General features: G+C 41.7%; 1 protein-coding gene across 3 annotated transcripts in view; it reads left to right on the forward strand.

The window, feature by feature from the left end:
• The window catches only part of uvssa (UV-stimulated scaffold protein A), a 106,036-nt gene that overhangs the window by 12,167 nt on the left and 78,331 nt on the right, over positions 1-15,538 (forward strand). For all 3 annotated transcript variants that reach the window (XM_048615734.1, XM_048615800.1, XM_048615866.1), the window contains exons 5-6: positions 8,597-8,989; positions 12,510-12,619. In XM_048615734.1, the coding sequence (XP_048471691.1) occupies positions 8,597-8,989; positions 12,510-12,619 (503 nt within the window). The remainder of the gene's footprint in view (positions 1-8,596; positions 8,990-12,509; positions 12,620-15,538) is intronic.

The raw sequence follows: 15,538 nt of genomic DNA on the forward strand, positions 1-15,538 counted from the left end.
GGCCTGCTGTGTTCATCCAGCTCTATACCTTGTTATCTCAAATAGGAGCATGAGTAGACCATACAGTTCCTGAAGCTTGTTTCACTGTTCAGTTTAATCATGTTGACCATTGGCCTTAACTCCACATTCTCGTCCACTTTCTATATCCATCGATTTTCCTGAAACCAAAAACAGTATATTTCAGCACTAAACCTCTTTGGTGATGAAGCATCCACAGCCTTTTAGGTCAAAAAAATTCTCTTCACTTCCGTGCAAATTGATTCCCTGCTTATTCGGAAAATGCCCTTGGGTTCTAGATTTTCCGTCCTGGGGAATGTCTGTTGTGTTGGCAAATCTTACTGGCCAAGCTACAGCACTGATCCTGTAATGAGGAAATAAGATGAAGTGTGTTCTAACACAGATTGCATCAGTACCAGCTTTGACACATTAGTGAGTTGATAATTAAGATACTGCACAGATCCCCAGTGGAACCTTGGAAGCTGAAGATTGCATAAAAATTTAAGTCAACTGTCACTTTGATGGCTACCAGGATAGGATGGCTTCCCGCCCCTCAGATCTTAGGTCCCAGTCCATCAGTTGGTATAGTTCTGTGTTCCAGGGCATCCTCAGTCTGGGGTGATACTGCCTTGCTAATATAAAGGAAATAGATTGAGGTCAATAGACTCTGGACCGCTTATACCTCCTCTGCATTCCGAGGGTACCTTCGAATATAATCTGTTCGTGTGGAGGCAGTTTCAGTAGCTGCTGGTACTGAGCTCGCTGACACAGTTGTTCCTCCTCAATCTCTCTGTGCCTACGTAGCACCATGGCCACAGCAGTGATAATCCCTGCCTCGACTGAATCCATTGGTCACAGCTCTAATGAACATGTGTGAGGGCTATTGGAAACAGAACGGATTTTAGTAATGTGAGCAGTTAACATTTGTATCATGCACACACAAATAATGGTTTAACATGGCCCTGCATACTGTGAGACACGGGAGACTCCAATGAGCAGGGCCATGAAATGCCACTACACGGACCTTTGATGTCGGGGCCCTTATTCTGATGAATGGAGTACAAGCCATGTCACGCAAATACAGTTGGAGGTTGTGCTGTAAGAAAACTGACACCTTGCGCCCCCCACTGCCCGCCCCCATTATCACTTAAGCAAGACAAGCATCGTACATGAGAGCTTGTTGGCTACAACTTACGGTTGAAGATGAGAGGAAATTCTTTCCAGCCCTTGTGTAATTTATGGGATCTTGGATTGTCTTTGTGAATTGTGGCTTCCAGGTGAGACTTTTAACATTTTCTGTGATTACTTCTACTTCTCAGAAGTTACTATCATCAATCTGTAACGACCAAGGAAGTGGTTATAAAGAGTATTCCTTTTGACAAGGAGTTGTATCCCACACGGTTGGATATAGCCTACATTTCACATGCATGGTATTATGATGGCAAGATTCTAGTTGACAAGAGATATTGAAAGTTTAGTCAAAAAGAGAAAAGAAGCACGTATAAGGTTTAGGCAACAGAAATCAGACAGCTCCTTCAGTATAAAGGAAACCGGAAAGAACTTAAGCAAGGAATTAAGAAGAACGGAAGGGGCCAGGAAACATCCTTGGCAATTAGGATTAAGGAAAATCCCAAGGCATTCTAGATGTGTTTTAGCAGCGAGAGGATAGCAAGGGAAAGGATAGGTCCACTCAACATAAAGGAGGGAATTCAGAGGATGTGGGCAAGTTCCTTCATACTTCGCATTGGTATTCATCAAGGAGAAGGACATGGATTAGGGAGGGGTATGTTGATTTTCTAGGAGATGTCAATATTAAGGAGGTGGTGTTAGATGTCTTGGAAAAACATTTAGGTAGATTAGTCCTCAGGGCCTGATGTGATCTATTCCAGGATACTGAGGGAGGCAAGGGAAGGGATTCCTGGAGTCTTGACAGAGATCTTTGTATCCTGCTTAGCCACTGGCAAGGTCCTAGAAAGAAGACTGGAGAATAGCCAATGTTCATTTGTTTAAGAAGGGCAATAGGGATAATCCAGGAAATTATAGGCCGGTGAGCCTTACATCTGTGGTAGGGAAATTATTGGAGAAGATACTTATGGACAGGATTTGATTTGATTTGATTTTTATTGTCATATGTACCTAGATACAGTGAAAAGTTTTGTTTTGCATGAATGCAGGCAGTTCATAGTATACGAAGTTCATAAGGATAAGAGAACAGAACGACGAATACAATGTTATGGCTGCAGAAAAGGTCCAGAAAAAGTGAGATCAGTATTAAATTTAAAATTTGAGGTGTCCATCAGAAGTGTAATAATAGCAGGGAAGAAGCTGTTCTTGAATCTGTTAGTACATGTATTTAAGCTTTTGTATCTTCTGCCTGATGGAAGAGGTTGGAAGAGATTATAACCCAGGAGAGAGGGGTCTTTGATTATGTTGGCTGCCTTCCTGAGGCAGCGACAAGTATAGATAGAGTCAGGGGCTGAAGAATGGCTTGTGTGATGCACTGGGCTGTGTTCACAACTCTGTGGTTTCTTATGGTCCTGGGCAGAGCAGTTGCCGTAGCAAACCGTGATGCATCCTGATCGAATGCTTTCTGTGGTGCCTACTGAGGAAATAGAGGCATTGTTGTGCTTTCTTGACTGTCAAATGAATAACAGTGGATGGACCAGGACATATTGTTGTTGATCGTCACTGCTAGGAACTTGATGCTCTTGACCCTGTCCACCTCAGCTCCATTGATGTAGACAGGGGCGTGCCTTCTGTCTTGGTTCCTGAAGTCTATGACCAGCTCTTTCATTTTGCTAACATTGAGGGAGAGATTGTTACCTTTATACCATGCCACCAATCATTCTGTCTCTTTCCTGTAAAGTGCCTGGTCATTGTTTGATATCTGGCCTACAACTGCTGTGTCATCAGTGAACTTGTAGATGAATTTAGGACAAAATTTGGTCACACAGTAACAAGCGTATAGGAAGTATAGTTAGGGACTGAGTATGCAGCCTTGCAGCTGTCAAAGTTGAGGATTACCGTGGAGGTGATGTTGCATGTTCTCACTGATCGCGGTTTGTGGGTTCAGGCAGTTGAGGATCCGGTTGTAGCAGCTGGAGCTGAGACCTAGGTCTCAGAGTTTGGCAATTAGTTTGGTTGGAATTATAGTGTTGAAGACAAAGCTGTAGTCAATGATTAGGAGCCTGATGTAGGTATCTTAGTTATCCAAATGTTCCAGGGATGAGTGTAGGGCCAACGAGATGGCATCTTTTGTGGACTAGTTGCAGCGGTAGATGAATTGCAAGCGTTCATAAGAACGTAAGAACTAGGAGCAGGAGTAGGCCGTCTGGCCCTTGGAGCCTGCTCCGCCATTCAATATGATCATGGCTGATCCTTTCGTGGACTCAGATCCACTTACCCACGTTCTCACCGTATCCCTTAATTCCTTTATTGTTCAAAAAAAACTACCATTTTTTTAAAAGCGTTTACTGAAGTAGCGTCAACTGCTTCACTGGGCAAGGAATTCCATAGATTAACAACCCTCTGGGTGAAGAAATTCCTTCTCAGTTCAGTCCTAAATCTGCTCCCTCTAATCTTGAGGCTATGCCCTCTTGTCATAGCAGCCTGTTCAAGGCAGGCTGCGGGGTTAGAGTTGATATGAGCCACGACTAGCCTCTTGAAGCACTTCATAATTATGGAGGTCAGAGTCACTGGACAGTAGTCATTGAAGCACTTCATAATTGTGGAGGTCAGAGTCACTGGACAGTAGTCATTGAGGCACGCTGCATGAATTTTCTTTGGTACAGGAATGATGGCCATCATCTTGAAGCAGGTGGTGACTTCAGATTGTAGTAAAGTGAGGTTAAATATGTCAATGAATACTCCCAGCAACTGGTCAGTGCAGGACCTGAGTGTATGGCCGGGGACTCCATCTGGGCCAGTCACTTTCTGTGGGTTCACTCTCAAAACGGTCTGCAGTGATAACTGAGGGAATAGCTGCACCTGAGGCTGTCAGAGCAGGTGACACTGTTTCACTGACCATCTGTTAGAAACAAGTATAAAATGCATTGAGCACAGCGAGGAGGGAAATTTGTGGGGGGGGTGGGTTATTTTTGTCTGCCATTCTGTTCTGCTTCGTTTTGTGGCCTGTTATGTCGTGTAAGCCTTTCCGCAAATGGCTCGTGCCTGTGTGGTTAGCTTGGGTCTCCAGCTTAGTCCAGTATTGCCTCTTCGTGTCTCTCATGGCCTTACAGAGGCCGTATCTAGATTTCCTATGGAGATCAGGGTCGTCTGATTTGAACGCCATATTTACTCCTATTTGCTCCCATTTGGAACAGAATGGACTTATCAGGAATAGGCAGTGTAGCTTTCTGCAGGAGATGTCTTGTCTCAGAAATTTGATTGAGTTTTTTGAGGAAGTGACAAAGATGATTGATGGGGGTAGGGCCATGGATGTTGTCTACATGGACTTTTCCAAAGAACATACCTCATGGTATGTTGGTGCAGAAGATTAAGTCATATGGGATCCACAGTGAGTTGGTAAGTTGGATATAAAATTGCCTGGTCATGGAAGACAGAGAGTAGTTGTGGTGGGTTGTTTTTCTGACTGGAGGTTTGTAACTAGTAGTGTTCTGCAAAGATCAGTGCTGGGACTTCTTGTTTGCAATGTATAAAAATGATTTGGATGAAAGTGTAGGTGGTCTCATCAGGTTGTGGATAGTGGGTAGGTTGTCAAAGGATACAGCAATATATAAATCATTTGAAAAGTTGGGTGGGGAAATGGCAGATGGAGTTTAATTCTGACAAGTGTGAAATAATGCATTTTGGGAAGTCAAATGCAAGAAGGAAGTATACAGTAAATGGGAGGACCCTTTGGAGGGACCTTCGGCTGCAAGTCTATAGCTCCTTGAAAGTGATAATACAAGTGGATAAGGTGATAGGTATGCTTTTCAGCTTCCTTGCCTTCATTGGTTGGAGCGTTGAATATAAAAGTTAGCAAAGTCATGTTGCAGCTGTTAAAACTTAAGTTAGGCCACATTTGGAGTATTGTGCGCATTTCTGGCTGCTATACTATAGGAAGCATGTAGACGTTTTGAATGGGTTTACCACGATGTTGCCTGAATGGAATGTATTAACTATAAAGAGAAGTTGGACAAATTTGGTTCAGAGATAGTAGGAACTGCAGATGCTGGAGAATCTGAGATAACGAGGTGTAGAGCTGAATGAACACAGCAGGCCAAGCAGCATCAGAGGAACAGGAAGGCTGACGTTTCGGGCCTAGACCCTTCTTCAGATTTTCTGAAGAAGGGTCTAGGCCCAAAACGTCAGCCTTTCTGCTCCTCTGATGCTGCTTGGCCTGCTGTGTTCATCCAGCTCTACACCTTGTTATCTTGGACAAATTTGGATTGTTTTCGCTAGAGCACAGAAGGCTGGTTGGGGGGGTGGGGAACCTGACAGAAGTATGTAAAATTATGATAGACATGTGGATAGTCAGAGTCTTTTTCCCAGGGTGGAAATGTCAAATACTTGTGGGTGCAGTGAGAAGGGGAAGTTCAAAGGAGATGTGCAAGGCAAGAGGGTGATGGGCACCTGAAATGCACTGCCAGGTGGTAGAAGCAGGTAGGATAGTAAGTTTTAAGAGGCATTTAGACAGACACATGAACATGCAGGGAATAAAGGATATGGGCCATATTGAGGCAGATGGGATTAGTTTAGAATAGCAACATGGTCGGCGCAGAAATGGAAGGCCATTTGAATCATAGAATCATAGACTCCCTACAGTGCGGAAACAGGCCATTCGGCCCAACTAATCCACACGGACCCTCCGAAGAGCATCCCACCCTGACCCGTTCCCCTACGCCTGTATTTCCCCATGTCTAACCCACTCAACGTAAACATCCCCGGACACTACGGGCAATTTAGCATGGCCAATCCACCTACCCTGCACATCTTTGGACTGTGGGAGGAAACTGGAGCACCCAGAGGAAACCCACGCAGACACGGGGAGAATGTGCAAACTCCACATAGACAGTCGCCCAGAATGGAATCGAACCTGGGTCCCTGGTGCTGTGACGCAGCAGTGCTAATCACTGAGCCACCGTGCCGCCCCACGGGCCTGTTTCTGTACTGTTCTTTTATTTACAGATGTCTTTGTCCTGCTTTGTGTAAGCATTTGATCAATTTGTTGCCCTTTAAAGGGTTTTGCATCATTCACAAGAATAGCTCATGTATTCAGAGAGAAATAAAAAACAAATAATTCATGTCAGCCAATGCACTATCATCTCCCACCCGTATATTGGGTTGTCCTCTGCTTCACAATGATTGTCCTCTTTGTATCCCAACTTGCTGCCTCTAGTCCACACAATTGACTTCCCCAACATCTCTGATTCAGTAGTGACCTCTGATAGCCCCCTTTTAAACTGATTGAGCAGATCCCCAAGATTGCCTGTGGCTTAACCCACCTTCCACCCATCAGCTTCAACCAATGAGTGACCTTGTGAAGCTCCCATATGACTCACTATGAATCCCTGGACTGGTTGCTATGGATCTGCATGACTGACCTGGCCCACTCCGTGGACTGTAGTGATGTTGAACCCATGACCCTGACTGCCTCAATGGGTTGATTGACCACGTCAAAAATGGAGTGCTTTTGGATGCTGCCCTTGCCTAACAGGCAGGTACCTTCTGACTGAAGACTCTCTCCCTTGACCTGAATGAGGATCATTCCGCTTAGACTTTGAGACATGGCCCTTTGGTTGAAGCACGTGCAGTGTTTGTTCTGTGATGGCACATCCTACAAATGTAACATTGGCATAGCATAGTGCTGTACAGCAACGTGTCTAACCCTTGGTTTTATGTCTACGTTAAACGGTAAGATGACACAAATGTTGTGAGACTATATATTGCCTTTTCCCTACAACCCTTGATTTCCTCACTTTAAAGTATCTCTCTCAGTCAGCCTTGAATATACTTAATGAGCCAGCCTCTACAACCTTCTATGGTAAAGAATTCAACAAATTGACTATCTTCTGAGAGATGAAATTCCTTTTCACCTCTCCTAACTGGGTGATCCCTTGCTCTAAATTATGACCCTTGGCTCTAGACTGTCCCACAAGGGGAAACAACTGCATCTGCACTGTAAAGCCCCTAATAATTTTGTATGTTTCAACAAGTTTACCTCCCATGCTTTTAAACTCCAGTACAGGCCCAATTTATCGGTCTCTCCTTGTATGATAACACTCGGTGGTAAAATTACTAGATTAGTAATCCCGAATCCCACATTAATATTGTTTGAGATAGTAGGAACTGCAGATGCTGTAGAATCTGGGATAACTAGGTGTAGAGCTGGATGAACACAGCGGGCCAACACGTCAGCTTTCCTGCTCCTCTGATGCTGCTGTGTTCATCCAGCTCTATACCTTGTTATCCCAGATTAATATTCTGGGGCATGAGTTTAAATCCCACAATGGCAGATGCTGAAATTTGAATTCAATAAAAATCTGGAATAAAATGCTAACCAAATGGCAACTGTGTGACCGCTGCTGATTGTCATAAAAATCAATCTGGTTCACTAGCGTCTTTCAGAGAAGGAAGTCTGCTGTCCTTACCTGGTCTGGCCCATTTGTGACTCCAGACCCACAGCAATGTGGTTGACTCTTAACAACTGTCTGGATAATTAGCCCAGTAAGTGATGGTCAACAAATGTTGTCCAAGTCAGCACCATCCACATCCCATCAACTTAAAAAGAGTAAATGTTAGTTGCAATTATCATTTCGAGCTTGGATGCTACCCAGGTCCTACTACATGCGGACACGGACAACTTCAATAAACGAGGAATGGTAAATAGTGCTGAATATTGTGCAGTCATCATGGAGACTAGACCATTGAAGCAGCTGAAGATGGTGAACTTAGGACACTACGCTGAGGAACTCCTTTATTGACACCCTGGGATTGAGATGATTGAAATCTAATAACCACAGCCATTTTCTTAGGACACGGCCATTTAGCTCCTTGAGCCTGTTTAATCATTTCTGTGGCCTAATTCCGTATCCTGTAATACCTTTGCTTAACAAAATATTTTAAATCTGAGATAAGTAATTAACAAATGATCCAGCATCCACTGCTGTTTGTGGAAGAGAGTTCCAAAAGCCTACTACCCGTTGTGAGTAGAAGTACTTCCTAACATCTCAACTGAACAGTCTGTCCCTAATTCTCAAATAATGTTCCCTCGGTTCTCAAATTCTCAACCATTGCTAGGTATGACTCCAACCAGCATTGCAGATATGAATCCATTGAATCCAGGTTTGCTCCTTGATGCCATTCTTGGTCAAATTCTGTCTCAATGTCACTCTCTTATCATTTGTTTCTTGTGAAGCATTTTGGGCAGAGGGTTGCTGAAGATCTGAAAGTGAATATGCGCATACACATGTTTGTTATTTTGACCTCCATTTACCATGACTCCATTGTATTTTTTCAGAATAACTAGTTCTGAGAATGTGGCATTGAGCATTGATCTAGTTTGTGGGGTTCAGCTAATAATTTATAGTGTTTATTTCTGAGAGTTACTGCTGACTTTTTAAATCTTTGAATTTTTTTTTACTTGTTTTTAAAACAGAAGTATCAGAAGAAATTCAAAATTCTTTGATTGAACTGGAGGCATGCTTCAGACTGCTGATACCTGATTTTTCTGAGTGCACCTTCAATGATGTCAACTCTCAATGTGCACAAGAACCAACTAACAACGCCAGTAACGCAAAGAGCACATTCAGTGGGCAGAATGACAACTATCCATCTTCCACAGATCTGTTTGATGATGAACAGCCATGCAGTAGTAAGGACCTTGTGCCACTGCCTTTGCTAAATAGAGGACAGGAAAATTGGAAATCGGATGGTTTGCATCAAAGTGAGGACAGTGAGGATGAAGAACTTGAACAGAGCAGTGAAGCGTTTGTTAGAAATCATGGCCTTCTTTCACACACATATTCTATTAACTTGGAAATTCAGAAAGGTATGTACAGATTACACTGTTCTGATCAAAACCTTGAATTTTATTAACTTGCCATTGGTTTTTTATTGTTGACAATTAATAGCGTTTAAATTTTTAAAAATCCAATTTTAGAAATTGCATCACAGATTTAAACCAATTGAGCAATGGTCTGTCATTAACAAATATTTTAAAAATTCAAATCACAAGTATGCAACTGCTTTTCCCTAATGTATTGAAGAAGAACCCTGTTACAATTTCATGGTGTAAAACTCATAGATTGGAGGGGACCCTACAGCCTGAGGGACAAACCATTCCAGGGCCTGTTGTCAGAGAATATGGGGCTGGAAAAAGAGTGGGAAAGTGGTACTCCTTGGGAGGATAAACTGACATTCATTGAAGAATAGATCAGCTGGCATTGGCCATCCTTTTTGCAGGCATTGGTACTTGAATTTACACTCACCATAGCAAAAACCATCAGTTTACATGTTAATATATTTTACAATGCAGACCATGGATAAAAAGATTCAAGTAACCATGCAAATTATTGGGGCTTTTCAGAAGGGATCTTGCAAAGGAATTTAATATATGGAATAGATGAAATAAGCCCAAACTAATACTGCCCTGGGGTGTTGGATACTTTGTCACGTGCTCAGAAGCAAAGGGCAAGTTATGAACAAAGTGTATCTTTGCACAGAGATTGCTTAACATTTAGAATAATTTACCGATCAGGGTATTTGGAATCAGGATACTTATCTGCTTTACAACTTAATGTTAGGATTGGCATTTTCAAATGTCAAATGGTCCCAAGGGCCTTCTTAATTTGAACCTATATAGTGCCATCCTTGTTCTGAGGAGTGCAGCAGGTTTGATTTGAAATAAACCCATTTGTTTGCAGATAGTTTATATGTGGATTGAGTGTATGGTTGTAGTTTTATTTGGGAGTAATTATATTTTTTCTGTTATTTTCACTTTTGTGTAACTGTTGAGGGTAGTGATTGCTCTGAGGCATACAGCAAGAGCCAAGTCCACAGCGCCATTGGTGGCTCAGTGGTATAAGGAAGGACAGCAGGAAGGCAGGGAAAGCAGCAGTGTTCGGGGAGCAGGCAGGCATTTATTTAGCCATAGACATGAGTTCAGGGTGATATGTTGCCTCCTGGTGCCAGGACCAAGAATGTCATTAAGCAGTTGCAAAGCATTCCAAAGAGGAGGGTGAACAGTGTGAGGTCTCTGTCCAAGTATCACTGATCCAGCTGGAGAGAGGGATTAGGTCTTGCAGGCAGATTTTAAGGAGCTGGGATGGAGGCTAATAAGTAGGACTATAAAGATAACAATGTCCAGACTATTCTAAGTACAAGGTATACCATTGAGCACAGATTTAGGAGGATAGAGCAAATTATTGTGTGGCTGAAGCAATATTGCACGAGAGAGAGGATTTTAGGTTCCTGGGATATTGAGACTGGCTCTGTAGAAGATTGAATCTGTGCAAATCAGATGAGTTCCACATTAACAAAGCTGGAATTATTGTCTTTGAAGGGTGCTTTGAGAGTGCTGTAGGAGAGGGTATAAACCAACTTGGCAGCATTGTGGGAACTAGGATGTAGCATTAAAGAGGACAAATGAGATTCAGAGGCATTAGGAGAGACAAATAACACTGAAGTAGCAAGTAAACAGATATTAGGTAAGGTCAGATGAAGAGAAAATCCAGGAATGTCTCATGTTTGGAGCTGCAGAAATCTTGGTAAATTAGGTTGGTAAACTGCAAATATAAATAGCTACATGATAAAATAATGTAATGGAGATAAGGGAGATCGAGCTCAAAATTATGACAGACCTGGTGAAAGAGGATGGCCTGGAGAGATCCAGGATAAATTCAATTTGGTTAGAGTTAAATAACAATTGAGGTTGTGTTAAGCTACTCAGTTATGCATATTCTTTGACCGCCAACTACCAGAAAAGTTAAAAAAGGGCAAATATGGAGGGAAATTACAAAGAAATTGAAGAACTATAGAGTACTGGTAATGTTTTTTTTTAGTTATCCTAATATATTCCAGTTTATAAAGGGAGGTGGAGGGAAAAGAGTTTGTGAATTGTGATTATTGTATCATGGTTCAGGTTAATTAATGGTGACAGAGAACAATCCAAATTGGAAGAGCACCATGAGAGAGGAGCGGTGGAGGGGGCTTGAGGATACATCTGTCCTGGTAACTTAGAATTGAAGATTATTAGGCAAAGCTCTTTTTTTTTTTTTTAAGAACAGTGGGCTACCTTTAAAGAGGTGATGTTTTGAGTACATTCCTATGAGGGGAAAGGCAGGGCAACCAAAGCCAGGGCTTCTTGGCTACTGAAAGAAGTAGAAAGTAAGATGAAACAGCAAAGGTTTGCTTCTAACAGACTCTATGTTCGGAATACAAGAAAGAACTAGGCTGGATATGGTATGTTGCGAGGAGAAGTGGAAAAGAAAATGCCAGAGAGAGAGAGAGGAAATAAGAGGAGACTGGCAGCCATCTTGAAGTTAAATCTACAGTGTTTTTACAGATATGTAAATTGTCAAAGGATATTTAGAGGGATTGGCCCATTTAGAGTCTACATGTGGAAGTAGAAGACATAACTGTAGTTCTAATAAGTACTTCGTACTTTGCAACTGTTTTCAACCAAGAAAAATTATATTGTCAAAGTTGTATTGGAAGATGAGCCATTGGAATACGGTGTTTGAAAATTGAGAAAGACGTTATTTTGGTAAAGTGATCTATAATTAATGTTGTAATCAAGAACTGACAGAATTTCCCTGAAAGTGTTTTTTTTAATTCATTCATGGGATGAGGGCATCGCTGGCCAGGCAGCATTTATTGCCCATCCCTAATTACCCAGAGGGCCATCTGCCATGGCCCGTATTGACATGGAATATATATGTGTATAAATCATTGAGGGAGATGGACACATTCGGAAAGTGGTTAAAAAGGTATACCAGATCTAGGGCTTTATAAGTAAATGCATACAGAATGAAAGCAAGGAACTTATGATAAACCTTAAAAAAAAAAATTGTTTGGAAAATTGGATTTAATTGTCACTTTTAGGAAAGATGTAAAGAAGATGCAAAAAATCTGTGGAAGAATGATTTCAGGAATGAGGGCTTTCAATTTTGTGGGACTGATTGGAAGAGCTGGAGCTGTTGTCCTTGAAGAGAAGGTTGGAAGAAAATTTGGTGAGATACTGAAAATATAAGGGGTCTAGACAGAAATACTGGTTGTCGTTTTGGAAGCTCGAGAACCTGAGGACACTGATACTGACAAAGAAATGAAAAGCGACATGAGGGAAGCATCTATGCAGCAGGTGGTTAGGATTTGGAATACACTCTTTGGTGGAGTGAAGGCAGATCTATGTATTTCTTTCAAAAAATACAGGGCTAATGGATCAGGGTGGGATATTTGTCTACTTAAATTTCTGTTATAGAGAGATAGCATGGACTTGACGAACTGAATAGTTTGCTTTTGTACTTTAACCATACTATGCCACCATGATATTCTGCGTGTTTGGAGAACAGACTTAAAGATCAAAGAGGATGAAGACAACAGTGCTGTGATTAACAACACAAAGGACCTCCATAGATTATTCACTATTAAATACCTACCGACTGTCCAGAACTGGATCCAGGTATGATTGAAAACGTTTATCATTGTTTTTGGATTTTGTGTAAAGAAACCTATAAGCCAACAGCTTTTACCCATGGTAGGGGAGACTAAAGCTAGAGGGCATAGGTTTAAAGTGAGGGGGAGAGATACGAAAGGGTCCAGAAGGGCAATTTTTTTCACGCAGAGGGGCAGTGAATGTCTGGAACAGGCTGCCAGAGGTAGTGGTAGAAGTGAGTACAATTTTGTCATTTGGACAGGCACATGGATGGGATAGGTATGGAGATGTATGCACCAAACACCGGCAAATGGGAATAGATTGATCATGAAAACTGGGTGGCACGGACAAGTTGGGCCAAAGGGCATGTTTCCATGCTGTAAACCTCCATGACTGTAATGGAAGTAAAAGCAACTCTCAGGAGAGTCTTTGATGTTTTTAATAAATACACATTGGTTTCAACAAAATTTATTTGTGGTCTTAAAGGTTTCAGGATTTCCTGTATTTTAGCCCTGAAATAAAATGTATTAGTTATAATTTGAGGATTATGATATGAGAGTTTTATTTCTAAAAATAAGGCTTTGTGATTAATCACGTCCTTGAGAAATGTTTCAGAAGCTAAATCCCTTTGTTTTTTCTGATTGCAATTTGTACTTATTTTTGGAGTTAATTAAGAACCTCTGTGCGTACCTGATTCAGATTGTAATGGTTATAGTGAGATTTGGGTTGAGTTCTGAAAAATGCAAAGAACAATAAGTGGTTACTGCAAACAGATTTTGTTGGTCCCTACTATTGTTTGTATCATCCATTTAACGACATAATAGTGACATGCTTGTCTTTTGCATTATTTTAGTAGAAATTTTCATAGATTTAAATGAAAAGTTGTCCTTATTTTTGCATAATCTGTTGTCAGGAAACTGAGGCTGCAGTTTTCTCCAGTGAAATGTCTGGTTTTGGAGATATAGGGTATTCTTATGGAGAGGGGTGTCATAGTTTAAGGTTAAAAGGATTGAGATGAGAAGTTTCTTCACCCAATTTGGTGAGCCTGTGGAATTCACTATCACAGAAAGTGGTTGAGGCCAAATATTATGTTTTCAAGAAGGGGTTAGATATAGCTCACATTGCTAAAGGGATACGGGAGGAGCCAGGATTAGGGTATTGAACTCCATGATCAACCATGTTCCTAATGAATGTCGGAGCAGGCTCGAGGGTTTGAATGGCTTACTCCTGCTCCTATCTTCTATGTTTCTATGAGAGGTCCAGGGACACTTTTGGTAGAGATCATGTTGGCTTTGGAACAGGTCACGTGCCTTTTGGGATTATTAAATGTGAATGAATTATTTGGAACTGTCAAGCTGCCAAGATTTACATGTCCTAACTTTATTTTTAATATAAAAGCAAACTGTAGTTTGTAAGTTTAAAAAAAAGTGCTTGGATGTAAGCCTGAGTATTATAATTTTTAAGGAATGACTGATTTCACAGTAGATCCTTATCACAGTGAGATACCTGTTGATTCTCAGTTTCATTGACACCTCCACGTTCTTATAAAGTTTTTGGTTTGGGGTTATGAATATAAATACTTTAGTTTTAGAAGGAACGGTTGAAGTTAAATATAGTGAATGGATTTTCTTTTTCTGAAATTTTTAGAAATTCTGAGGTGGTATGGAGGTGTAAGGACAAATGGTGGTGGGTGGCGGCAGCAGCGGGCATAAGTTGACATAATGAGTATAGAGGTTCATAGGGTTGGGTAGTGGAGCACTGATTATCATGGAAGCCATGAGAGGTGGATGAGGAAAGAGAGTAGCTAATGGTGGGATGAAGGATTTAGACTATGTACGAGAAGTTAAAATTAGAAGCATTTAGAATTCAGAATGAGATGAGAATGGAATGGGATAAGAATTGCTGCGAGAAAGATTAAACATAAGAGGAGAATTTTAAATTTGAATTGGAGGACTAGGATCCTAGAAATCTTGTCTGCATTCTGCAGGGCTGAAAAGTATTTAAGAATGAATTATCTGAAGCCTGAAATCTGTTCTCTGTGGGGAATCCGATTTGATATGACATGCATGAAGTTAAATGTTGAGAGATAGAAGATTGAGGCATGGCCGACTTATCAGTCTATGTTAGACAAACTGACCACCTCTCAGGATATATCTTCCCCAACCATGATAAAAAGTTCTAAACATACCTATAAATATTTGGTCAGAGAGCTACAGGAAGCTTTTACAGATCAGATAATTATTTGTATTCATTCATGGGTCAATTCCATCTCTGCCTGCAGAGATCAGTTTTGTGCACGTCATACATTTACCAGAATTTTACATTGTACAGTTTTTAGGCTGATGATCATAACCTTGTGCCGTTTTGTGTTTCAAATATAAATTGCTTAAGTGTGCAACACATTTGTAACAATAGCTTAGCCTCCTGAGATAGTAGGAACTGGCGATGTTGGAGAGTCTGAGACAACAAGGTGAAGAGCTGGATGAACACAGCAGGCCAAGCAGCATCAGAGGAACCGGAAAGCTGACGTTTTGGGTCTAGACCTTTCTTCAAAAATGGGGGAGGGGAAGGGGATTCTGAAATAGATAGGGAGAAAGGGGGAGGCGGATGGAAGATGGATAAAGGAAAAGATAGATGGAGAGGAGACAGACAGGTCAAGGAGGCGGGGTTGGAGCCAGTAAAGGAGAGAGTTGGTGGGGAGTTAGGGAGGGGATAGGTCGGTCCAGGGAGGACGGACAGGTCAAGGGGGCGGGATGAGGCTAGTAGGTAGGTTTGGGGGTGGGGCTGGAGGTGGCAGGAATGGATAGGTGGGAGGACAGGTTAGGGAGGCGGGTACGAGCTGGGCTGGTTTTGGGATGCAGTCGGGGTAGGGGAGATTTTGAAGCTTGTGAAGTCCGCATTGATACCATTGGGCAGCAGGGTTCCCAAGCGAAACATGAGATGCTG

This window comes from Rhincodon typus, chromosome 1, assembly GCF_021869965.1.
Source record: "Rhincodon typus isolate 14 chromosome 1, sRhiTyp1.1, whole genome shotgun sequence".
Taxonomy (NCBI): Eukaryota; Metazoa; Chordata; class Chondrichthyes; order Orectolobiformes; family Rhincodontidae; genus Rhincodon; species Rhincodon typus.